Raw genomic sequence first — 27,778 nt, 5'->3', positions numbered from 1 at the left:
TAATGTATGAACTAAGGCTGTCTGTCTTGACTTGCTAACATAAGTGAGAAATTAAATACTTAGCCAGGCAACTGAGTTCATCTGTCCCCAGACTCCTTCTCTTCCCTCATTAAGAGGAATTTTACCTGAAATATTGGAGTTGTCTTCATAATTGGAAATGAATTTTTCAGAAGGGACTTGAAAAGGGTGTTTGTTTCAAAGCCCCTGCAGAGCAGTTTGACTGATTCTCTTGAATAGCCTTTGGAGTTTAAACTTTCTTAAATGATTTTTTAAACTCCAGGTCATTCATGAATCTGCTTGTCTGTGGTGTCATCTCCAGGTCCCACTTTCTCTCTCCACATCCCCTCCATTCTCAAGTCCTGTGGTCTTTTACGTTGTGGAGATGGGGGATTGTCTATGACCACTTTACTCTTTCTTTGACTAACCAGATCACAACAAAGCTTCTGAAATCCAATTCATCTTATTTATTCTTGTGATGAAAGCAGATGACTGCTTACGCATGTCATCTACTGAGATGCCTTCCTCTGGCATTTTTTATAGTCAGTCCAGGGTGCTAGAGCCAGTATAATTTGCCTTATCTGTACCAATCAATACATCACTTCCTAGAGACATTTATGGGATTTTAGAGCTGGAAGGGATCACATGAACCTAATCACCAAGCTGGTTTGAGGCAGATACAGACTTGATGCCTAACACTCTTCTTTCTAACTGTACTCTATTTTTAACAAAATATTTTTCTCATCTCTACCACAGGGCCTTTGCATGCACTTCCCCTTTTTGTAGAATGCTCATCCTCTAACCATGGCTGGCTCTCATTCATTCTTTATTAAACACCCATTCTTCAGAGAGGCCTTCCCTAACCATCCAATCATTCCTTCATCACCCTCAACACATTTGAAATGATTTTATTTATTTTCTTGCTTCTTATCTATTGTTTGTTCTCCGTTATAGCTCAGTGTCTGAAACATTCAAATATTTGCTGAATAAATAAGTATGCTGTTTTGGCCTAAATTCAGTGTTTATTAGCGGCCAGAGGGTCACTAGTCACTTTCTAAAGACTAGTCAAACAAAGTGTGTGCACATTGAGTCAGTGCTGCTCCCAAACACAGGCATTCCCTTTCCTTTGAATCATCGTACCCATTTGTATTCAGCTGCTTTTTACTCCCATTTCACAGATTCTCTTTGCTGACGTTCAGTGCTTGATGCAGCGGTCAGGCTGCACTCAGTGGAAGCTGTGACTTACCAGTGTTAGTATGTATGGCTGAGAGCAGAGCAGCCCGTAAAGCGAGGCTGAAGAGCCCGTGAACCACGTATGCATAGGACCAGGGGAGGCGGCACAAACGTGGAGCGCAGCCCTGTCTGCCATCGCAGTGCCGGAGGCAGGGGGCAGAGCAAGCGCTCTGCTCCACTGCAGAGGGCCAGAGACATGGGCCGGCGGTGGTGGTCTCACAACGACACTTAGCACTGGAAGGGAGGCAGGTGTTAGTCATAGCTGGGGCTTCCTTACCACTGCCCTCAGTGCCTACACAGAGTAACTCACTCAGTACCAACCTCTGAGTGGAAGATTGTTATTCATCCACTTTGCAAATGAGGAAACGGAGACGCAGGAGTTTAATAACGCGCTCAAGGCCACAGAGGAGGTAGTTGAGTCAGCATTCAAACTCAGGCAGTCTGGCTCTATGCTCTTAACTACTAGTCTAAGCCAGATCCCAGATGAGTGTCTTCGGGGGCTGATTCTAACAGTAGCATAAAGAGAATATTGCACAGATAGGGTGGGGTCAGATAGAGGTTGGAACTGTCTGGAAGGTTTCCAGCTAAATTTAGCAGAAGCCAGTGAACAGGAAAGAGGCCTGGTCCTGGAAATCAGGCACAGGGCAATCCCAGTCATCTCCATGCCTGAGCTTTGTTCCTAAGAAATGTCCTTGAAAGGTCTACTGCTTGCCTTCCTTCCTGGCCTTTGCTTTCCTTCAAGGTGCCGTGCTCCAGTCCCCAGCCTGACATTGGATTTGTGGCTTAAGTCTGGGTGCAGGTCCTGGGATTAGAGTCTTGATTGTCAGAGCAAATTAAAAGCATTCATAGTGTTGCAGCTTCTCAAGAGTCCTGCAGGTTGGGCAGAGTCAGGCAGGGTCTTCTAACCCCTAGACCACAATCCTTTGTCCAGGAAAGAGTATCCTAAGACTTTGGATCCAACATGCTCCATTTTACTATAAAAACATTGCATAAAAATATATAAACCAGTAGCATAAATGAAGAGCTTTTTTAAAAAGTTAAAAACCTTTTATTTAAGAGTAACTTTTAAGAGCCAGACAAGTTTTTAAAAGACCACATGAACTCTTGACAAAGGTTGTTTTTGAAGTAAACAAAGATTGCATATTTTCAGGTGCTGATAAAAGTGGAATAAAATATGTGGAAAAGACAACATGATAAAAGAAACAATAAGCATGCAGAAGACTCAAGTACCAGGGACCAGGACCCTGTGGAATGTCCTGGAGAGTGGTTAGGGAGGTCACTGGACCCCGCACACAAAGTGACTGGACAGTTAGTGTAGAACCCAGGTGCTGCGAACTGAACGGAAGACAGACCTTAGCTTCTGAAAGCGTAAAAAGCAGAGGCCGAATCCTTCCACTGTCAAGGATTCTGGTTAGAGCTCCAGGGAGATGCCCTGTTGAAGTTAACTTTCGAACTACTGTACCATCTGCTTGCTGTTTAGATCTGAGTGAGCAGATGCTGGTAAAAGGTATCCTGATTCTGTGGCTATGAGAAGGTTCCATTTGGTATTTCCTTCCTGGGCTAGAACCTTGTCTGTTCTGATGTGGAAGACTTGACTAAACTTCTAAAAATTTTTTCCTCCTTGCGCATGTATCAAATACCTAGTGATGGTGGTGATTACAAAGCAAGTATTTTTTCTAGGCTGCTAAAAAAATAGAGCTGATTGGAATTTATTGACACAGAATTGAGCACTATCTTCAGAATTATGTGCACTTCTGAGTAATTCATTTTTCTCCATGTATATTAGGAGCTAGATTCTTAGCTTGATAGCAGGGATAGGATAAGAGAAGTTGGTGTCTCTTGATGATAGACTGAATTCTCTCTCAGTTACCCCTGCACAGACAGCAATAGGAAAATAAATTTCGAGTGAGTTGCTATTTAGACTAAGAAGATTAATCTCTTTATAAGTCAGTTCATTAAAATGGGCATTATGGAAAGATATATACATTTGTAGATGTAAGAGGCGTCCGTCATTCTCCATGGATTTGAATTTACATGGGCCCTGGGCCTGTTGTTTTATTCTACCTTAATGTTCCTGGGTACTTCTGTTAAGTGATATACAATACATCAAATTCTCTTTTGTTATCACCAGGAAGAAGGTGAAACAGCATTGGTAGCCGTGACATTAAATTAAGCAGAGTGAACATTTCATTGGGTTCCCCAACTGTTCAGAAGAGAATCCAGGAAAGCAGCTGCTTTGAAAACAACTCAGATTAGACATTAGCCAGAAGAATCTGCTCTTTGCCTTTGTCCAGTATTTTCTTCTAAGCCTGTAGGTTTCTGAATTGTAAGAAGTTTGTGAAATTGTCCAACGATTGCATTGTGAATGCCATCTATATTTATTAAGCCCACTAATGACTTAGCAGATCCAGGTACTTAGCTGGCGATGGTTTGGTGGTTGTTGACCGTGAAACTTGCTGCCTTCACTTTGGCTGACTCTTGTTTACTTGAAGGAACAACCGCATGAATTGAAGGGGTGATGTATTTTTTGTGTGTCTTAGGGAAAACAGTTTTCTTTCAACAAATGCATTCATTGAGTGATGGTGTAGCGTTCAAGTGTAATGATGAGGAAGAGACTTTAAATCAATCAGACTCTATCGGTGCTGATCACCGTCTTTGGCCATTGCTTAATTTGGCCTTCCCTCTGTCTCTTCGCAGGGTCTGTGTTCTCCAGCAGTGAGGAGTGGCCTTTGAGGTCCAGAATTGCACTCTACTAGCTTTGTGACTTTGAGGAGGTACTCAACACCTCTAAGCCTCAATCTTTCATCTCTAAGATGGGAATAATAATACCTGCTTCTTAGTTTTGCAGTGAGGATCAAATGCATTAGTGCACGTGAAAAATGCCTGTGCCTTTTTAGTGAAGTGCTTGATACATGCTAAATCAAATTAAAGTTATTAGCCATTATGTGTGTCCTCTGACATACTTGCTTGACCAAATTGATTAGTCTGTTGTCGCCTAATAACTGTTCAGTGAAGACAAAATGATCGAATCCTTGGGAATGGAGAAGAGCCCAAATGAACTTTGAGGTCAGCAGGAGTTTTCCTGGCCAGAACTTGCCCTCCCTCCTGCCCTATGGTCAAGTGTCTCTAAAATCAAAGGGCATGAAAACCAATGTGAACACATGCAGGGTGCCCTGTGTTGGCTGTATTTAATAGGACTTTTGAGATTTATTTCCCATTACAATTTTTCCAGTGGTGGAAAAAAAAAAGCTTGATATCTTAAGTTTAGAATACCATTGTCAAATAAAATGCTTAGATTAAGTAGTGCTTTTATAGTTTTTTGGCTCCTTGTTTTTGCAAACATTCAGTAATTTGTTCTCAACAATGTCATCAACTAATATTCTGTTGTATTGAGATAAGTCTTTTTTTTTCTTAGCCTTGTAACTTTCTTTAGTGGAAGGAGTTTTTAAGTACACAGTTGAGGAAAGAAATCTGTAAGGGTAGGTGTTCTTAAAGAATAGAATTTTTAAATGTTTATAAGCTTCACTTAAACATGTTTAACTGCCCTAATCAGAACTGGTGTACATCTGTCGCATGAATGTGCTTTATTCCCTTTCTCAGAACATAACAACGTCATCTTAAATATTCTCTACTTCTCCAAGGCTTTGTGCATGGTAGATAGTCTATAAATGTTTGTTTAATGAATAAATGAAAGAATAGCAACATAACTTACATATACTGTTAGAAATCTTATCTTAGCTGCCTTTAGTGGTTAAACCACTAATATGGATTACGGTAAAATACATGATAATTGTAACCCAGGAATTGTGGGTCTTAAAGAGTCTTAAAGATCATCTATTTCTATATGCATATTTGTGTGAAAACTGAAACCCACAGAGCTAGCACTTAGCCACTGTGCTGTACTCCTTCCAAAATTACTGTGGGAGGGCTTGGGGCCCCAAGAGGAGGAGAAAGAGAGGCATGCTGAAAGGGGGCAGCAGGAGAAAAGCAAAGTGGGAGGATTGGATTTGGGAATGAAACACAGTGAGAGTAAAGGAGAGAGAGAGAGATCTAATTAAAAGGTACCTGAGCAGAAGATACACAAGCTCTGTGGCCGTGTCTACAAAGGCAGCCGGGTGCTTGCTTAGCTTTCTGAGGCTCAGGGCTGGGGAGGAGGGGGCCGTGGCTGGGTACCTGCCCTGTGGCTCTTCCCCTCCACCAGGCTTCTCTATTCAGACCCTCCTCCAAACCGCAGGCTTTTGACAGCAGCTCTCTACTGGAGACTTCCACATTTAAAGCACCCCACATCCCTTCTCAGAGCTGCAGAGTCATATATTTAACTGCCTACTCTGGATCTTGCCTTAGATGTCCAGTAGAAAGATTAAGCCTAACATGAACAAAATAGAATTCTTGATTTCAAACCCCACTCCTGCTCCATCTCCAAGCCATCTCCCCATCCCCTGGTTGCCCTTGCCGGAAAGGTAGCCATTATCTTTGATTCCTTTTCTTCGTAAGACCTCACATTTGCTCCATAGCTATGCTTTGTCCTTAGTTTCTTTCTCCAGGAGGCTTGTTGAATGTGACCACTTCTCTGTGCACCACGGCTATGGCTCCTTTACAACCCACAGTCACCTCTCAGCCCACCTCCTACAGAGGTCCCCTCAATCATCCCCCAAACTTCACTCTCATCCTATTTTTCTCTGTCTTTTACAGAGCAGCCAAGACGATCCTTTTAAAGTATAAATCAGATGGTGCCAGTGTAATGTACCAATCCCCCTTCCCCAACCGCTCCCCATTCCAAACGGTACAAAATCCCAGCTCCTTACATTGGTTCACTGACACCGTGGGTCTTGTCTCTGCTGCTCCAACCTCATCTCCCCTCACTTTCCTCACTTCTTTCTGGCCACTTCAGTCTTCTTTCTTTTCTTTGAGCGCCTGTGGCTCACTCCCATCTTGGGGACTTTGCAAATTCTGTTCTTGCTGTTTGGAGAGTTCATTCCCAGAATCTTTACATTCAAGTTTCAAGTTGAATGCCTCAGATCTTCTCAGATGATCTCGATCTAAGCTAAAGGGGTGAAGGGTGTACAGGGGAGCAGTGTGCTTATTTATGTGTGTGTCTGCATGTCTGTCTGTCTTGTCTGTCTTCCGTATTAGAGTGTTCCATGAGCAGAGGACCCCTTTTTGTTTGTTTGCAGTGGACTGTCTATAGCACATGAAAGAGCGTCTAACACATAGTGAGTGCTCAGTGAATGTATGTTAACTGACTGATTAGAAAGGGCTTGTTAATACATGCTTAAATAGCTAACAAAAAAAACAGTTCCACAGTATGTGGTCTTTCCAATTTTGTTTATCTAAACTAACTATACTTATCCATTATCTAACTGCATTCATCCATTATCTATTCATAGCACTTTGTGTACGGATAGATAATGCTAAAACATTGTGAAAACTTTGCTTTTCTTATGTAAGGCAACTATTCCTGAATTGTTACACTATGAGTTTGTTTGGCCAGCTACCGTTTCGTAGCCACTGCAGAGAGTATATATAGGCTGAATTGAACAACATTTTTATGAATTCCCAATTGATAGAATCCAGATTAATGACGCTTTGCTGTACAATATGATAAAAAATATTTTTATTTTGCTGCAGTGTATGACAGTAAAAAAACAACTGTGCATAGGCTTCTAAAACTTTAGAAAAAGTCAAAATAATTATCCTAAGAGAAAATAAAATTTTTATAGACTTAACTGTCTTTTGAAAATTTGGTTTTCTTATAGATTTGCTTCCTTGTTCGTTCATTGACAATGCTGACAAGATGCACTTACAAGGGGGCCGCACACACGGAAGGAAATTGTTACATTTCTTAAAATGACATCAACTTTTATCCTCTGGCATTGGGAAAAGGCAGCATTTTCTCTGGGAAATGACAACAGCAGCAGCAGCAACATAACAATGGAAAGTAAGACACATTTTAACCCTGAATAGCTGTTAAAATGGTACTCATGCTAAACAGCTCTTTAGAGTTGGAAATATTTTCCATAGAGTCCCCAGTCCTTTAGGCCAGTTCAGTGCTACTTACCTAGTGTCTCCTTCATGGAGTTGATGCTTTCAAAGGGAAAAGTCAAAGTGAAGGCAATTTTAGGGCGCACAAACTTCCTGTAAGCCAGACTTCAGTTTCAATGGCTTGCTATTGTGTGATTTTTTTGGTGGAAATCTGCCTGCATTTTGAGTTAACTGCCTGAAACTGTTCGGGGAGCAACAAACTTGGAGTAGCAGCCAGAGCAGTTGGGAACCGAATGATGAGGACATTCGTTCATCAGAAATTGACAGGACACCTTCTAGCACATAGCGCTGTGCGAATCACAGGACAGCTCGGAAAGTAACTATAAGGCAAGGCCTTGCCACATGGAGCCTCCAGCTTCTAGAGAGAAATGGAAGCTGAAACAACCAGGTGCCGATTCCCAAGGAATAGGGACAGGTAGATGATAGCAAATAGGCAACAAAATGCCATTCTCTCCCGTTTTAAAAACACTCTCATTTGGAAAGAGGAGAAACTTGAAAATTTTTTGGTAATTATTTTCTGGAACAAAGTTAGGACATAGACCCTGATTTTCTTTTCTGTTTTCTGAATTGGTTTATGTGCAAATCATTGGATTTCAATATCCATTTAACTATTATATTTACTCTTTTATAGAAAATAATAAGTGAAAACAATCTGGGCTGTTTCCAAAAACATACCACTTGCATGGCACTAGGGGGATAACACTCGTGATTTTTTTTCTGTCAACGCTTTCTTGGAAAAGGATACAGTATTTCCAGCTTTCATTCTAATGAACAGGACAGCGCATTGCTCTGTTTCCTTTTCCTTTGAAATGACAGGTTTTTCTCTTCACGAAGAAACATAACCTGTTTTGAACGGACCACTGCTCTCTTCCCTCCTCAGGCTGCTCTCTCGCAGCTCAGAGACCCTCACTCAGGGCCCAGCTGGCACCTGCCCTGTGCCTTCCCCCTCGGTACACCCCTCCCTCGCAGGGAGTGTCTGGAAGGAGAATGTCCAGGTGAAGTTTAAATTCCTCCCGGTGGTATTTCTAACCAAAAGGGGGAATCCTATCAACTTAAGCAGATGTCCAGATGAAGGCATTTATATTGTATTCCAAGATGTTAGTGGCAGAAATGGTTCATGTTTTGCACATTTCCCATAACTGTTTTTATGTGTCTCTTTCTCTTTATCCCTCTTTGTACTCTCCCTCTCTTTCCTCCTCGCCTTCCCCCCCCCCCAGTGTGCCACCCCCCCCCCCATAAGACATTTTTTTTTTGAGCCTGGTGAAAACACATTTCAGATTTTATTTATTCATTTATTTTTTCTTTTTATTTGGTCACGTCGGGTCTTAGTTGTGGCACACAGGATCTTCATTGCAGCATGTGGGATCTTTCATTGCGGTGCGCGGACTTAGTTGCCCTGTGGCATGTGGGATCTTAATTCCCCGACCAGGGATCGAACCCACGTCCCCTGCATTGGAAGGTGGATTCTTAACCACTGGACCACCAGGGAAGTCCCCAGATTTTCTTATTGAGATTACCCACCAGTGATTAGACCTGACATAATTTGAGAACCTCCCCAATGTTTCCATCCAAAGTTTAATGTTCTCTAGAATGTTCTTCATGTTCAGTGGCACAACAGAATTGATATTAGGCTCCATTCAGATACAAACCCAGTCTTACCTGGAGTGATTGACAATTGTAGACCTGTACTATGAAATAATTTCTTTTCAGGGCACTATCTGTGTAATGGGTTGATTGACTCATTCAATAACTTTTTAATGTGCAGACACTATTCTAGGCGCTTGGAGTACATCACTCAACACAACAGACAAAGATCCCTGCCTTGTGGAGTTGACATTCTGATGGAGAGAGACAGGGCTTATACAATAAACATAACATATGAACAAGCTAATTTATATGATAGAAAGTGATAAAGTATTTTGAAGAAAAATAAAGAAGCACAACAGGCCAAAGGAGATCAGGAGAATGTGGGACGGAGGGTGGGGGTAGTTTACAGGATTAAAGGAAGAGGACTTGGTAAGTCTCACTGAGAAGCTGAGGTCTGAACAAAGACTTGTAAGAGTGAGGAAATTGGCCAAGCAGCTCCCTGGGGGAAGAGCAGTCCAGAGAGTGTGGACGACTAAAGCTAGTGTATGCCTGGGGTGTTCAGGAGCCGAAAGGAGGCCTTGTGGCTGGAGCAGAGGTGTGACGTCATGAAGTCGGAAAGGCACCAGGTCCCCAGATTACATGGGCCCTGCTGGCCTTTTTAAGGACCTTGACTGTTTTTTTGTTTTTTTTTTTTAAACCTGTTTTCTTTTTTTTTTTTCTCCGAATTTTATTTATCTATTTATTTATTTTTGGCTATGTTGGGTCTTCGTTTCTGTGCGAGGGCTTTCTCTAGTTGTGGCAAGCGGGGGCCACTCCTCATCGCGGTGCACGGGCCTCTCACTATCGCGGCCTCTCTTGTTGCGGAGCACAGGCTCCAGACGCGCAGGCTCAGTAATTATGGCTCACGGGCCCAGTTGCTCCGCGGCATGTGGGATCCTCCCAGACCAGGGCTCGAACCCGTGTCCCCTGCACTGGCAGGCAGATTCTCAACCACTGCACCACCAGGGAAGCCCGGACCTTGACTTTTATATGGAGCAAAATGGTGAGCTCCTGTGTGGTTCTGGAGAATGACGCGATCAGACTTAGCATTTTAGAAGGAAAACCCTGGCTGCCGTGGGTTTGAAATAGACTTTGAATGATAGTAGACCTGGGAGAGGAGGCAAAGAGAGAAGTGAGGACACCTGTTAGGAGACTAGTGGGAGGTTGGATTTTCAGGATATTTTGGTGGCAGGGTCAACAGAATTTCCCAATGGATGGGGAGTGGGGTGTGTGAGAGGGTGGAGCCAAATGTCATGCTAAGGTTTTTGTCACAAAGAAAACCTAATCGTCAAAGGGTTAAAGTCTAGGTTTAAGTGTAAACAGCACTTAAGGGAGCACAAGGTTTTTTGAAATTTAAGTAGTGGAGGAAGGTGACAAGACAAACAGATCCCAGTTTCAAGCTGCTGTCCCTTCCCCCTTCCCAGCTGGATTCCAGCAGAGGAGTCTTCCCAGCCAGGGCCTGTGCACCCCCCTTTCCTGATGCCTAGAACTCTCTTCTCCAAGCTCTCTGCATAGCTGGCTCATTTGCAGGCTGTAGTCCCCAGAGAGCTCCTCTAGGCCACGCTCCCTAATGTAGCTGTACTTCCGCTCAACTCTGCTAGTTCTCTGTTTCATTGCCTTTATTGCGCATGTTGCCTTCACAAAGGAGTGTATTTGCTCTCCATTGTTGGTCTTCCTCTCTGGAATGTGCACTCCGTGAATGCACAGACCTTATCACTTTTGCTTGCTGCTGTATCTCCATTATCTAGAACAGTGTCTGGCACACAGCAGATAATCAGTATTGGGTGAAGACCAAGTCTTGATATTACAGGAAGTCAGTAAGTATGTATTAAATCCCTACGGGAAACACCAACAGTCACTGTGTAGGGTTTAAGGGAATATTTTCAAGTAGCATATTTGGGCAAAAAATGAAAACATGAAAATAAATAACATACAGACAACTAGGTAAAGGAACACCACAAGGCACTCAATATATGATTTCTTGGCAAATGATAAGAAGGAAAATGAAAGAGATTTATGGAGGGAGCAGAATTTAAAACTGTAGAACTATTGATCTTCAGAGGTAAAGGGACTAGCCCAGCAGCACACACAGGTAGAAATCTTTGCAGCATCTCATTGAGCGTTTCCAAACATTTCCAAGAACACGAATCACGTTATCATCTGAAGCAGTATATTCTAATCTTTGGATATTCTAATTATTAGAAGGTTGTTTTTCATAACATGCATAGAGAAATAAGGAGTATGGACTAGGCCGAGAATGATTATTTGGCAGGGGAAGGTGTGGGCAGAGACCCAGAGCTAAGTTGGGGCCAGTGAATAACAGTGAACAGGTTTCTACATGGGAGGAACGGGTAGAAAATAACTATCTCCTATTTCTTTCAGATTGCCACAGAGAGAAGGGTCTGACAAGAGTAGAATTAGCTTCATAGATGAGGGACCAGAGCAAGACCTGACATCATTTTTTACCTACTTAGGACAATTAAAGCTCCCATTAAAAATTTAAAAATTCTACCTCTGCCAGTAAAGCAGCCTGAGTTAAATATCCAGGCAAATCCGAAACTGCTGATGCCAACAAGATTTTTTTTTTTTAATAAGTAAAGCATCAAATTATAGTGAGAAATGTAATCACTTATACTTCTGGAGCTCATACGAATTCTAAGTAGGAGGCTGAACTTTGCTTGCCTGAGGAAGAAAGAGAAACACTTTTAGAACAGTAATAATTTTTTAACTATATAGTTCTGAAGTCATTTCCTTCGGAATGTGTAAAAGCCTGTGGATGGTGGGATTAATTTGGAACTAATTCAAGCAGTGTCTTTAGACGTTGGGGTTTATTAAAGAGATTGCCTCCAGATTTGAAATCATGTGACTGTTGGACTCTCTCTGGCCGAGGGAGACTAACTCAGTCACAGAAAAGCTAACATCTATGAACCCACAGCAGCAATAGTCTTCCAGATGATTGTCCTCCTTTATATTCTTCCAAATGCTGTAATTTGTTTTAGAATGGACCATTACCAGATTTTATTTTTCGCCCTGAAATTTTGAAGACCAGACGGCACTTCATCTAATCAAAACTACTCAGAAGTTTGACCAACCTTAGACAGTTGCAAATATCAACAGTAAACCTTTCATGTACAATAATCAGAGTAATCCTTGGCTGATTTCAAGGATGGGATTCCCCTAGGGAGACAAACACTGCTTTAGAAATCAAGGGGGAAATTAGAGGGTTTAATATTTCAACCAGAGTATTTTCAAACTAGCAGAGAAGAAAGTCGAGCTACTTTCTATGATTGAATGCATTTCAGGTAAATTGAAGTGAAATCAAGTCCAGGATATTGTCCAAGGAGAATATCAAGTTATTTTAAAGGTAAAAGTCCATCCAGAATATCTAAAATCAGGAAGAAAAAAGGAGAAGTTAGAATTTAACTGTCTATGTGAGAAGCTTGACATCTTAGTGATTAGAAGATCCAGGATGGGAATCCCTGTGATGCCCCAGGAATGAAACAGAATCTTTTGAATGTATATGTATAACTAATCCCCAGTGTTAGAGGCCAAGTTCACTACCTTCTGGGCTTTATTCTCTTATCTGCCAAATGAGTCAGGATGGGGGACTGGTTGGATTAGGGAATCTCTTAGGTACATTCCAGTTCTCAAATTGGAATCAATTAGATGTGTGTTAGTGGAATTCTTATGACTGTTTCTCATACTTGTTTTATTACAAGAGGTCCTGTGAACTTCTACATGTAGGTTCAGAGAAAAGTGAGGATACATGGAGAAAATGGTTTCTGCTTTGAAAACATGCCCAAGATTTACCCAAAGAACCTCTTGAGAATGTCATTGGATTTTCACATTGGTATTGTTTGCTTAACCTGGCTTTTCTAATGTGCAGATGTCCATAGATTTCCCAGGAAAGAGAAATAAAATGCCCTTGGGGGAAGTTAAAAGCAAATCTCACCATTTGCATAGCTGTGATTTGACATTGGCTTTTTAGATCCCTGAATGTGGGATGCAACTTGGCTTTTCCTCCTGCTTCCAGTATGTCCCTCTCTCTTCCTTCATGTGAATTCCTTCTCTCTTCCCTGTTTACAAGAGGATCATTCTTGTCCGTCCTGTGGCTCTACTAGCATCTCTCTGTCTCTCAAGCTTCTGTTGATCCATTAGTCAAGTTTCTCCTTCAGAAGAACTGCAGCCAATATTGATCTTTTTGTACTCCTGCTTCACATGATTTAGCTGTGAATATCATATTACCTATTGCTTTTTTTCCTCCTTATCGCCCCTCAACTGGTTATATACTTCTTGAAGATAGGATCCTTCTTTAATATATTGTATATCTACATAGAGCAGCCGTCCCCAACCTTTTTGGCACCAGGGACCCGTTTCATGGAAGACAGTTTTTCCACGGACGGGAGCTGGGTTGGGGGGATGGTTTCAGGATGATTCAAGCGCATTACATTTATTGTTCACTTTATTTCTATTATTATTACATTGTAATATATAATGAAATAATTATACAACTCGCCATAATGCAGAATCAGTGGGAGCCCTGAGCTTGTTTTCACTTGCCACTCACTGATAGGGTTTTTTGTTTTATTTTTTAATAAATTTATTTATTGATTTATTTTTTGGCTGCATTGGGTCTTTGTTGCTGCACGTGGGCTTTCTCTAGTTGTGGCGAGCGGGGACTATTCTTCCTTGTGGTACGAGGGCTTCTCGTTGCAGGGGCTTCTCTTGTTGCGGAGCACAGGCTCTAGGCATGCAGGCTTCAGTAGTTGTGGCACACAGGCTCAGTAGTTGTGGCTCATGGACTCTAGAGCGCAGGCTCAGTAGTTGTGGCACACGGGCTTAGTTGCTCCTCAGTACCTGGGATCTTCCCAGACCAGGGCTCGAACCCATGTCCCCTGCATTGGCAGGTGGATTCTTAACCACTGTGCCACCAGGGAAGTCCCACTGATAGAGTTTTGATAGGAGTCTGCAAGCGATTTATTATGGTCTCTGTGCAGTCAAACCTCTCTGCTAATGATAATCTGTATTTGCAGCCACTCCCCAGCGCTAGCATCACCGCCTCTGCTCAGATCATCAGGCATTAGATTCTCATAAGGAGAGCACAGCCTAGATCTCTGGCATGCGCAGTTCACAGTAGGGTTCACGCTCCTATGAGAATCTAATGCTGCCCGCTGATCTGACAGGAGGCGGAGCTCAGGTGGTAATGCGAGCCATGGGGGGTGGCTGTAAATACAGATGAAGCTTCTGTCGCTCACCCGCTGCTCACCTCCTGCTGTGAGGCCTGGTTCCTGGTTCCTGGGTACCCCTGATGTAGAGTATAGCCTCGTATTTGGCTGTTTTCTGCAGGAGGCTTGATTTTTCTTTTGGAACCTCATTCTCAGAGTTCTGAAAGCCAAAATGACATTCTGAAATCTGTTTTAACAGCTGTCAGGCACTGGTATAAATGTAATGATCAGTTCAAATGATAGTACATTCTAATGCAGTTGTGTGTGTGCATGCACATGCATGTGTGTGTCACTTTATAATAAAAGCACCGATTTTTGTCATGTACTTCTCTTGGGAGCACAGTGGTACTCCACACGTCCTGGGTGTAATGGAAGTGTGTATCTTATAGTTGACACCACTCTGGAAGGTCCTTGTGTGAGCAAGGAAAAGGAAGCAGCAGCTTGGGGAAGGGACTGTAGCAGACATGGTCAAATATATTCCAGCACACAAGGGGCTCCTTTTCTTTCTTACACAGAAGATTTTATCTTTTTTTTCTAATGATCAGCTAGGACTGGGATGTGGATTGCGGTGTATTTTTTAAAGTGGAAGTTCTTACACTTTATTCTATTCTGTTTTATTAAAATGTTTACATATTTTCTGTCCCATTATTGGTTATGTACTAGTAGTTGGGCTTGGCTAGCCTATGATGCAATAACAAATAAATCTTGAAATCATGAGGGTTTAACAAAACAAATGTTTATTTTTCTCTCATGTCACAATTGAAGGATTGGATGGTTTCCTCAATGGCTCTTCATATAGGGACTTGGGGACCCAATGATGATCTTCCAGTATATTCCAGAAAAAAGTTTGCCTGCTCCACTCCCATATAAAAGGAGTATATAAAAAGTTTCTTGATGAATTAAACAACTAACAGCGTGAATTCTCTTTTATTCATGCAGATTAACTATACTTCCTGTCCCCCAAACTCCACCCCCCCCACATACACACACGAGTTTTTTCATTCATCGTATCTGTTCATTGTTAAATAATAATTGCAAAAGAGAGTGAGCTTGGAACAACAGGACCTTCTGGAACACAGCACATGGGTGTGTAATCCTAAAATGAAATTTGCATTCTGAGAAACTTAAGACTTGCAATAACTGGCCTTTTCTTCATTCCAACCCTAGTAGTGCCCAACACACATCAGTGACGCAACAAATATTTGTGGAGCAAATGAACTCAAAACTTTCCTTAGCTTTGCCTTTACCTTGGAGCTAATTTGCTTTTTTACCTTACCTGTCCAAAAATCTTCCCTATCATTTCCTGTCCCTGCCCGTATTTGCAGTGAATGCTTTGAAACAGAGATCTGGACTTCATCTGTTGTAACTTGACATTAAAAATTGTAGTTAAGGAATGTTTTCCAAATTCAAGAATTTACCCTTTTTTTGGAACTGACATGATGTGACTTTCGTAATGTAAGCAGAAACGTAATGAAACCATCAAATATGTAAACTGCAAAGATTTAAAGAAGAGAAATAGATTAAAGTGACTGAAGATAGTTACTGAATTAAAATCCATTCAGTGGCATTTTTCAAATGTCACCTGAATCACTCTGTATAGAGTCATTTCAGCTGCTTTCAGTATCACAGCCTTAAGGATGATGCAGTATAGGGACAATAAAGATACAGTGTAAATTGTGAACAAAGGAAAAAAGAATTTTATTTGTTTATGGTTTAAATAGGCTATTTCTGAGCAACTTTCCACTCGAATGACCCTTATCAAGTGGTTGTTTTTTTAGCGTAGAGAGGGGAGCTTGCAAAACTGTGTAAATCAGGCAATCTACATTCACATTTTGATGAGCAGCAAATCACTTAATTCATTTGCTAGAGTAAAGCGGATTCATGAAATCAATAAGTTGGTTATTCATTTATGCCGGATACTTTTTTTTTCCCTTTTGAAGAGTCCATAAAGCAAACACTTAACATTTCATTGAGCTAAAAAAAAATGAGAGCATATTTCTAGCAAATGTCTTCAGCTTCCTTTACCTTGTGTTTCTGTCTTGTTGAGAAATGCTCAAGGCAAGTCGTCACCATTGGTGTGAGATCAGTGGATGGTTATATTAATGTTAGTGATGGGGACTTTTCTGCAGACATTTGTGAAAACAGGCATGCTGTAAACCGGTTAGGGATGAGTTCAATTTTTACATTTGTGAATTAAGGACTTAAGTTTCTTATGTATTTTAAGAAAATAAAATGTTACCTTGTTGCTTTGGAGGTCACAAAATGGAATTGGGTTCATATAACCGATTTCCATATAAAAATTAAGAGTTTCCATGATGAATTTCAGATCAAGGTATTAATTTGCATACATATCCATCCTAACTGCCGATTATTAGGGGCTCCAAATGTTTCCTTCTAAAATGCACTACCTTCTTGGCCTTGCCTCTTGCTCTTTTGTGTTTTTTGAGGCTGAGGAACATGCACATGATCTGCTGCTTTAAAATTAACTGTGGAAATATGCTCTGGAGGGATTCTTTGGTCATGTACATTTCACTATACCTGAAATATGTTTCCTCTTGGGTAATGAATGCATTGCAACTATGTTGCAGTATGATGCTGTGCAGTTGATTATTTTGGATTTAATGAAGAAGAGTCACTGTCAGATGGTTCCTCAAAAAGAAAACTCCACTTTGCTCCACGTGTGAACTTTTTCATAATGTAAAGCTATAAAATAGAGAGTTTCGCTATGGAACAGATACTAAGCATGATGCTGATTCTGAGCTGTCAGCACACACCTGAGCTTGTTGAAGAAATGAAAACAACAAATTTCAAGTCTGCCCTGAAAAGCTTGAGTCTCTGTCATGCTCAGCCAAAATCAAAGTCAAAATTCAGACTAAAATTATTTAGCCCTTTTGTAGCTGTTCTCTAGGTATAGTCACACTATCTATAGATTTGTGAGAAGAACAAAATGTTGCTCTTAAGACTTGAAAAGTTTATGGAGAAAATGAAGGGAGCCGGATATTTTAAATATCTTCTTATTTTCTATTTTTTTTTAAAAAACCTTGTAATTTCTCTGTTATAATGAATGTTACAAAAAGTCTTATGTGTGGGAAAGCTTAAAATACATACACAAAATAAGTAGAAAAGAGAGAATAACTGTCTCCAACGTGTCTAATGTTCTGAAGGCTGCATGGTGTGCAGACGCCTACAGTCTTAACCACCTGTAAATTTCTCTGATTCTCCTTAACACTGTGCAGTTGTTCAGACTGCTTATGGTTTTAATGGCTTCTGTTATTGTTCTTCTGGGGAGAAATCTTTTTTTCCTAAATATCAGATTAAGTAGTCACTACCTGATTTGAATAAATGGAGCCAGAAACATCCTGACAGTGTACCAAACAAGACCTGTGTGTATAATGTGAGTTCTTTCTTTTCAATTTTAGAATCAACCTTGTCCTATGTTAGGCAGCTGGAGGCAAGAGTAAGACAGCTGGAGGAGGAAAATCGCATGCTGCCCCAGGTGGGTGACTTCCAGAAGCTCATAGCTAGTCAGTGTCATTTGAGTTGTAGCATTTTATGTGGAATTTAAAGTCTCAGTTACATGATAGAAATCATTTTGTTAACAGCCATTCGTCAACGTAGAGCGTGATTACTTTCCGTAATCAACCACTTACCCATCATATTGTCCAGATTCTTAAGTGTGATACTAAAGGGCACAGATGTCTAAAATATGAATGTAAAATCATTTTGAAAGGAAGAAGAAAGAGAAAATGAAGAGAAGTAGAAAGTGCTTTGATGGTACTGCTCACATCCGTCATGCATGTTGTTGGTGAATATAGGGAACGGACTCTTATTTAAATGGAAAATGTGCTCATTTATGAGCTAGGGAAAGCTGCAGGTAGTTTGAAGAGTTCATATTTTAATTAAATGAGTACTTTCTAAAATTCTTTGTGATGTTATTGAACTCTTTCAGTGCAACAAAGCAATCACAGTAATTGACAGTTTTTACTTTGGGGCTTAATTTTTTTTTCCCTGATGAATGTAAAATGGCACTTTTTCTGGGATTTAACGCCTTGCCATATGTTTTACTGTAAAAACTTTTTCCATGGGCTGATATCTTGGTGAGAATGATGTTGGTTGAGGTCGTGGTTCTTGGGAAATGTTTTGTTGAAGAGTTGAACAAATCTACTCATTCTAGCTTGGTTTCCTTGACAGCCAGGTAAACAGTAATGTATTTTAATATTTCATAAAAAGGTGTTTTCTCAGCATTTAGTCACTAGTGTTCTTTCTACATTCTGGTGACTATTTCTATTTCATAAGTGACTAAGAGAAAATTAAACCTCAAACAGCTAGTAAACAGTTTAAGTGTCAAGACAAAGACTGTTTATAATTCAGGAGAAGACATATAAACATTAATACAAAGACTTAATTAATGCAAAGGCTTTGGAAAGATATTTTAGGTCTTTTTAATCTTGTTTCGCTTTTAAACTAGTTTTGCTCACTGATGATGATTTGAGCTGTCAGGTACTGCATGTGGGAATGCCTCTCTCTTTCTTCCACTGGCCAGCCATCCAGCTAGAAATCACGAGATTAAATGAAATGAGTCTATTTCTCACCCTTCTCAAACTGTACATATATCAATGCTCATGATGACAGAAAGGATTATTTGCATTATGAAATAAAATACTGCTGGTAGAGTTTTTTCCTGTGCTCTTCTACACTTTTCATTTTTTTAATTTCTTTGCCATTTTCCCTTTTATATTGGATTCAGAGTATGACTGTGCTAATACCCTTAACTGACAACATCTAACGTCTCTGTTCCAAGAAACCTAAAAGATGTATTTATTTTATATACGGTTATACCATCTCTCAGGCAACTGGGAATGTAAGTGACAAGAAAGAGGAAAAAAAGAGATATGTTTCTTGGTTTTTCTCTGAGTGAGAATTGAAACTCATACCGAGTATTGAATGAATGCATGTGTGCTGTCTTACTGAAAAAGAGGCACAAAAATAATTATAAGATTGATTTTTAAAAATCTGTGAAAGTGAGTGTTAGAGGCCTTGAAGGGAAATCAGAAGAGTCCTCAACTATACTTGATATGTGTGTGCGTATTTAAATGCTTGCGTAGTTAAGAGTAGAAGAGATTAAACCGCTTTCCAAATTAAACTATTTTCTCCAAATTCATATAATTTTAAACGCATTGCTATTTTTTAACTAAGAAGATTGTTGTTGTTGTTTTTGTTTTTCCCCACAAGAAATGGCTAAGAAAGACCATGTTTTATTGAACCTAAGATGTTATTGATGTGAGAAGCACCATTATCATGTGTACTATTCAGAAAGAAAAAAATGTTGTCAATTATACCATGTCCAATTCTTGCTGATTTCAGTGATGATAAAATGGAAAAACAATGTTTTAGAATTAAACAGGTCTCACGTGTCCAAAGCACTTTAATGCAAAGAAAATCTGTTGCGTGAAATATGCTGTTGGACTTAATGCAACGAATATCTATCTCAGTTCATAAACATTATTTCTGTTAAATTTCTGTATTTGAGAGCGTTGCCTTCATTTATAGCTAAGATAGATATGATAGAACCACGATTTGCAACTACTTGTATAAACACAACTGAAATGAACAGGGACAGTAGGTGAGATCTGAGGTTGGAAAACAGTAAATGGACCTTAGAGCAGTGGAAATCATGCCAAGAATCCTCGTGGAACTCTGAGACTTGGGCCGACTAGCACAAAGACATATGTAATTTATTCTTAGATGTTTATTGGTGCTAAAACAAATAATCGTGAGATTTCCCTGCAGAAAGGATTTATGACTGCATGATGTGAGCTGATTTGCAAGGTCAGTTCAATGTGACAAGCTGACATCCTTGCATAAATTAGTATCAGTATCTGAACACTTGATTTCCAATTATAAGAGCTTGTTCACTGTGCCTTGATTAGAAGGTATTATTTTTTACTCCCAAGTTTATAAAAATATGTCCACTTGTCTTTGGATAAACAGTAATAAGAATATAGTTGGCAATTGGAATTCCAAGTATATCAGATATCTTTTGTGATATCTGTAGCAAGGTCCTTTGCTGTTAGTTTAGTATTTAGACTAATTACATAAAACCTTTTCCTGGATGAAGAAATTTCCTTAATGCTTACTTTCATTCCTTATATAAAACTGTGTATAATGAACAGAAAGTCACAACTTTGCTCTAGAAATACATATTTAAAAATAAGCAGGATGAGTGTCATAAATGCTTGTGGATATCCTTCTGGTTAGGCGCAAAGGCTTCCATTTCTTGATGTGTAAATGACAAGGTTCCTCCCAGCTCTTGTATTTCATAGGCCTAAGTGTAATTAAAGCTTGGGTCCAGCCTTCTACCCATGCGAAGTTACCAGGTCCCAGAAGGAAGGGGGTTTTTTTTAGAAAATAGATAGAAAAATGCAGTGAAGACTGAGTTTGGTTCTATCTGGTGGTGAAGAGGAGCTCACAGAAGGCACGGGTGAAATGTCAGTATGGATGCCATGGCAGGTCAGCACCTAGTAAGCACAGAGCTCTTGGCTCTGCCGCAGCCTTTGCAACATCCTCCAAGGATCACTGAGCTACGCTGTACGTCCAGTTAGTAAACACAATATTTCAAAGGTATCCTAAAGTCAGAACAGTCTCATTAATTTCCGAAAATGCAGTATTATTGGAAAAGAAAATGCCTTTTTACTTTTGTTTTTATTTTGCGAGGAAGACAACATGAGGTCTACCCTCTTAACAGATTTTTAAGCGTTTAATACGGTATTGTTATCTGTAGGCATGATGTTGTACTTCCGATCTCCAGAACTTACTCATCTCGCATAACGGAAAGTTTATACGTGCTGATGAGTGACTCCCCATCTCTCCCTGCCCCTCTCCTGGCCCCTGGCGACCACCACTCTGTTCTTGGCTCCTGTGAGTTTGAGTGTGTTAGACACCTCATATATAAGTGGAATCATGGGGTGTGTGTCCTTCTGTGACTGGCTTATTTCTCTTGCCATAATATTGCCATTTGATCCAGCAATCCCACTTCCAGATAGTCACCCAGAAGAACTGCAGTCAGGATCTCAAAGAGACATTGGCACTCCTGTGTCTACTGCAGCACTATTAACCATAGCCAAGATGTGGAAGCAACTTTAAAGGTACATCAACAGATGAATAGATAATGAAAATGTGGCATAAACATATAATGGATCATTATTCAGCCTTTTGAAAAAGAAGGAAATCCTGCCATATGAGACAACAAGGATAAACCTTGAAAATGCTTTTTTGAAAGTTGGTATAAGTGATCACTAAAGATAAACCTGGACCTGGGATATTCTTCCTTGAACATATAAACTAACATGAACATTTTTTGCAGATTACGTTTAAAAATATTTCACATGATTGCATCTACCCTCTCATAATATATACCTGTAATGCTAAAACTGCTCAGACTGGTCTGTCAGCTCCACTATGTACATATTTAATACAATATGAACCCTAAATGAAGATTGTGTGTTACTTAAATAAATGTAGCCGCTAGCTATGAAATTTTGTTAACTTTCAAATCCAATGAGGTAAAGTCACCCACAGTGTCATAAGTTAGCATTTATAAATTACAGACCTGAGATGGTGTAAAGTTGTAGTTGTAAAGGAATTTCATATCAAATTTAAAAGCAACATTTCTATCTCAGGTATATTTACACATGAACACAAGCTTGCTCTGGATAAAAAGGCATTAATTTTCAAATCTGACTAGAACCTGACATATGAGATTGGACAATCCCCTCCCTTAGAAAAAGCATATAAGGTTCACAGAGTCTGGGAGTATAGCCCTGGGCAGACAGCTGATTACAGACAGACTCAGGCTAAGACACAGGCCTATTCAGTGTTCTTTCTAGTGCCTCTTTCACTAAGAGGCACTAGAAACTGTGTGTTCTTTCACACACAGTGCCTCCATCAATCATTTCATACCATTAACTTAATTCACTGGAATTAAGCTGCTAAATCTATTTTTATCTTATTGTCAAATTGTTTTTTTAACCCTTATCTTAAAAATTAACATTGGATCTGCTTAGCCGTCTAAGATTTGTTAGACGTTTATTCTATTCCTGCTTTTAAGGGAAGTATTGTTCGTCAAGCCGCAGTATCATAAATGAAAGAAAAATGCATTTTAGAGCCTTCTCCTCCCTGACATATTTCCCAGATACTTCAGAATCATAAAGTTTTATTGTACAAACCCACAGACCCATATCTGCATGAAAAATTCATACTTAACAGAATGTGGTCAGAGAAGGTCTTTCCGTTCAGATGATTTGGAGGTAGGTGGGTAGGGAAACATAGATACGGTAGTGGTTTTCAAGGCATTTCCCAGTGACATTTGATATCTTAGCCTAAATTCAAAACCCTTGCTTGGATCTCTCTGCTCATTCCATTGTCCTTTTCTTGACGGTCACAAAGGTTTTTTAATCCAGACCTAGCCGATAGGTTTATGTGCTATGTCTGCAATGCAGTCTGTTCAAGGAGAAAATATCTTAAAGTGGATAATGAAGAATACCTATCTGATGATTTTATTATAAATAATACTATCCTTTGAAGACATCAGTTACTTTTCAGATACAACCATAAGGTAAAAACTAATATTTTTAAAGCTATTTTCACCTATCTTGTTTTGAGTTTGGATTTTGCATTATGGAGAAGGCTAAAGACAAGAAGCAAGCAGTTTGCTATAAATCCAAAGTCAATTAAGTACATTTGCTACAAGTCTTACTGGGAAATCTGTCATTTCCTCTAATACTCTGGCACCAACATTTGCTTGGAAAGCACTGTGTCCCTTATGCCCCAGAGACCCTCTCCAGAACAAACCACCCACCTCTTGAGACCAAGGTTTTAGAGCAAGTTTTCCAGCATCAGTGTAGGTGCCTGGTGTCCTATGCCTGCCCTGTGCTGTGGGTTCAGCAAATGTGTTAGAAAGGCACTGGCAACTTGGAGCACCACTGAGTGGGCCCTTTTCAGCAAGTGTTTCTCTTTCTGTTGTGCTAGCACACACACAGGAGTCTAATTTTAGGAGTGGAAATGAAAAATCTCCCTCTCATGTAATTCGGTTGCAATGTGGCCTCAACAATGCAGTCTTTCAGTGCTGGGAAAGAGTCAGAGCCGTTTTCAGAGCAGTTCCTGAACAAAGGAAAGAAGCTGTCACCATTGCCAGAAGTGCTGAGGAGGGTACCCAGGAGCTGAAGAAATCGAGCCCCTCACTTCCATGGCAACACACCCCAGGTCCAGCATCTCATCTCGGAAAAAGCTCCCTCACCTGTGTGCTTGTGCAGATTGCCGGCATGCTGGGCAGAGATTGGGGGGGCGGGGAGGGTTGTTTTCTCTCTGATATGTAGATTTCCCTCCTGTGCTTTTCCTGTTTTGCTATGGAAGTATTTATTTATTGTGTCACTCTTTCTCCTTTCCACATTTTCTGACTTTATGTTTTGCAAGTCATTTTTGCCTTATCGGGTCATAAATATATGGCTCTTCTAGGGTTGGAATTGCTCTGGAAGAAAAATTCAGTAACTGTAGCACAAAAGCAGACACAGAGTAGTGCTTTCGAGGGTGCTAAGAGCGAATGGTGGTATCCTTCAGTTGTTATTTGCATGGAAATTACCTTTGTGGCACTCACGAGGAGCAACTTGTGCAAAAAAGTTTTTCATGGATAGCAACTCTAATTATGTCGCACAACCTGAGTAGAACCTGGATGCTACTGATGGAAGAAATTAGTTAAATCCATTAAGGGTTGGTTGCTGCTAGAGTCATATTTGGGGGAAAAATGGACTCCACCAGAGAAATAGTGCTTGTGGATTACAATTTTCTCTAAATCACCATGATTTATATAATTAAAGAAAAGGAAAAAAAGCTTTTTCTGTATAGAGCTTTCAAAGGAGACGGGTACTACACAAGTGGCGTGGGTGTATTGGAATAAAAGAGACAAATAGATATGGGAAGTAAGTTGATGGGGGGAAGTCATGCTGGAGAACCTAAATACATGGAGACTGGATTAAGGGAAAAGCAAAAATCTATCAGAGAAAATATCAAAGAGAGTAAAGCTCACAGCAAAAATGTCTAAAGCAACATGGAGTCTCTCAGAGTGAAGGGATCTACAACATTCTTCTGTCACCCCCTCATGCTTAAGGATTCTTGTTTGAGAATCTGCTACATGATGAGAAATCTTATTTCTCATGAGGGAAAATAGGTGTAATAGAAATGCAACAGGCAACATAGCTATACTACTTATTAAACTTATTAATAGAATTATTGAATTTAAAAGGTACTCCACTGTTAGGGACTGTGGTATCAATAATTCATATTTAACAGTGTTGCCTTTTTATAGCTATACTGGTATCTTAGTAATTCTATCACTAGGGCATATTTTTTAAGATGTTTTTTTGATTTGTAGTAGCCATAAAAATAGTAGCATTTTTGTTACCTGTCCTTGGCAGAATTTGTCACCAAAAACAATGGGACTCTCTTAGCACAAAGTTTTGCTGTATAGTAATATCAACTAGAATCATAGATACTTGAATGGGAAGCAATATGGAGGAATATTTGGGGAAAATTTGGGATGGAACTACAAGAGAAATTAATGTTACCTTGTCCTGTAGAAATGGCTCTCTACTCTTATTATTATTTTTTTTAATCCAGAGTGGAGTCAAAAATGTTTTATGAGGTAAAGATGAAACAGTCTTCCCTTTTCTTGCTTTTTCTAAGGGTAAGAAAACAGTCTCAGAGAAAGTGGTAGAAAGTACTGCGTAATGTTTGACTTGGGGATTAAATTAAGCAAATTAAATGTAAATACTATTGAAATATGGATATCAAAAAATGATGAAAATGATGAAAACCTGGCTTAGTCGACACTCGTAAAGGTGTGGAGACTGCCGTTGGAGCACAGTCTCACTTTGCTCTCCATTTCCCGCTGGAGGTCACTACCTCTCTGACTGATGGAAAAGAGGCATCTGAACTGTGCTGTCCTCTTCTTTCCAGTTCAAATCTTTCCTACAGTGGGGTTTAGGCATTTTTCATGTAAGGGTCTAAACGTCTAGTTTCTTTCTTCGCTGTAGCCTGAGGAAAAGGATCACATTTATAACACAATAAAAATTAAAATTGGTGCCTCTTAATAACTGATAGTTACCTATATCAAAATGTAAAGTAGGCAAATATAAATGTAATATAGGCAATGCCTATATATTGCCTAAGTATAAATACAGTATAGATAATAAATGTAGTATAGGCAAATAATTATATTCTTTGACAAAGTAAGACAGTTTAAGTAAATAAATTTCTAAGTGATTTGAGACTTTCCTAAATTATACTTAAAAAGCTATCATTGTGTGAAAAATAAGCAAAACATAACTAAGTCGTTTTTAGAAAGCTGAGACATCGTCAGCCGTGACTTTGGACTCTGTTAATAATCAAGTAATTAAAGGAGTCACTGTGAATATGTTAGAACAAGCACTGAATGGGAATTACAAGAACTAGGACTTGGCCTAAAGAGCTGCTGGACCAGGATGATACCCTAACCTCTTAAATGTGAACCTTAAATGTCTTGACTAGAAAAGAGGATTGTCAAAGGTGAGGTGGAAGGTTCTGCTCAGCTCTGCAAATCCATGACTCTTTATCCAGAGAAAATTTGTGTATATGTGTAATGTATACACGAAAGAGGTGTGCCCCTTTTAATTTTGATGTAAAGTTCCCTAAAACTACAGCTTGGCACCATATTGGATCTTTTATTTACAGGTGTGTATTTAGTGTGTATTTACGTCATTTTGGGTTATTCTTCCTCACTGTGTTCTAGAGCTAATAAAATTTCATCAGACAGCTATTAAATTTAAGTAACGTACAGTCTTATGTATAAATCTTTGAGGCTCATATCATATCAAGTATGCATGTAATGGGGCTCACATACTAGTCTGGGCAGTGTTAGCTTATGTATATTTTGAGAGATAATGTGCAATCCCCTTATTTATATAAAATTATATGTAATGAACATAAAGGGACTAGTTTTCCCTAACACTATACACATTTTAAAATAACCAAGATGAGTGTAAGGAATGCTTATGGATTTCTCTCTGGTCAGATACAAAGGCCTCTGTTTCTTCATTGGTAAGCGTGGTTCCTTTCAACCCTGAACATTCCAAGCCCAAGGATAAATAAAAGCGTGTGTGTCTGTCTTATACCCATGCAAAGTTACCAAGTCCCAGAATGAAGGGGTCTGTAGTCAAGAACAGATAGAGAAATGCAGTGAAGATTGAGTTGGTTCTATCCGGTGATCAAGAGGAGCCCTCGGGAAGTATGCGTGGGTATCACTCATCACCTGGCGAGCACAGGCTCTTCGATCTGCCATGGTCTCCGTGGTGCTCCACAAGCATCGTTGAGCGCTGTACTCTACACCCAGCTTGTGAACACAGTATTTCAAAGGGAGCCCAAAAGTATGAATGGTCCTCTTACTTTTTAAAAATTCAGTATTACCTATTAGGTATTATCATTTGAGAAAGAAATGCCTTTTCAAAGTTGGTACCAATGATAAAGATCCCCAGAACTTCAGATATTCTCTCCTAAGCACATAAACCAATGTAAATGTTTTTTTACAAATCACCGTGAAAAATATTTCAAAGGGGGACTTCCCTGGTGGTCCAGTGGTAAAGAATCCACCTTACAATGCAGGGGATGCAGGTTCGATCCCTGGTCAGGGAACTAAGGTCCCACATGCTGTGGGGCAACTAAGCTGGCGGGTCACAACTACTGAGCTCGCGCGCCTCAGTGAGAGAGCCCGCATACCATAAACTACAGAGCCCATGCACTCTGGAACCTGCGCGCCACAACTAGAGAAGAGAAAACCCACATGCCACAACTAGAGAGAAATCCGTGCACCGCAATGAAAGATCCCGCATGCCTCAACGAAGATCCTGCGTGCCGCAACTAAAGACCCGACGCAGCCAAAAATAAATAAATAAATAAATGAATAAAAAGTCTTTAAAAAGATTTCAAAGGATTTCATATAATAAATGGAGAATGTTATTTCACAAAGTTTTTAAAATTATGATGAAAGAGATCATCAATATAGGAAATGTTAGAAAATCAACTTTTATTTACCTCTAATTTATACCAAAACAGTATGTATTCTTTATTTTAAAATGTAACATACCTTTCAGGAATTCAATTGTGAAAGAAGCCAAAATAGATTACTGTGCAAAAGACATGACAAAGATACGAGATATCAGGTATTAGTCTTTTGCAGTGTGACTAGACTGAGGAGAATAACGCAAGAGGCCCTGCATATGAATCAAATGGCAGCTATACTGGGATACACAGAAAGAAGACAATGTTCTTTCAAAGGAAACTTATATATTGTAGACAACTGTAGACTGTAGACTAAAGCACCTGAAATGAAAGCCAGCAAGAAGTGGACTGGGCCTTTCTTTAGATTCTGTGGTTGTCATAGAGAATGAAAGAAAAATGGTAGGAGGTCCATTGCGAGCCAGTAATCAGTAAAAGTTCACATGGAACTTTTCTTTATTATCTTTTAGATTGTGTGCCATGGAGCCTGTATAAACTGGTGGCATGTTGACACATGAAGCTAATTAAAGCATGTGTAGAGAAGCAGTATGAAGAAAGAGAGCGTATGAAAT

At 39.8% G+C, this 27,778-nt stretch overlaps 1 protein-coding gene across 4 annotated transcripts in view; it reads left to right on the top strand.

Moving 5' to 3' along the window:
- The window catches only part of CCDC85A (coiled-coil domain containing 85A), a 201,489-nt gene that overhangs the window by 143,306 nt on the left and 30,405 nt on the right, over positions 1 to 27,778 (top strand). For 3 of the 4 annotated variants that reach the window (XM_036873890.1, XM_036873887.1, XM_036873888.1), the window contains exon 3: positions 17,543 to 17,619. The exons of the other annotated variant lie outside the window; for it this stretch is intronic. In XM_036873890.1, the coding sequence (XP_036729785.1) occupies positions 17,543 to 17,619 (77 nt within the window). The remainder of the gene's footprint in view (positions 1 to 17,542; positions 17,620 to 27,778) is intronic. 4 annotated transcript variants of the gene reach the window in all.

The sequence above is a fragment of the Balaenoptera musculus genome, chromosome 13, assembly GCF_009873245.2.
Source record: "Balaenoptera musculus isolate JJ_BM4_2016_0621 chromosome 13, mBalMus1.pri.v3, whole genome shotgun sequence".
Taxonomy (NCBI): domain Eukaryota; kingdom Metazoa; phylum Chordata; class Mammalia; order Artiodactyla; family Balaenopteridae; genus Balaenoptera; species Balaenoptera musculus.
The sequence above is the reverse complement of the archived record's forward strand: the minus strand, read 5'-3'. Positions and strand labels throughout refer to the sequence as shown.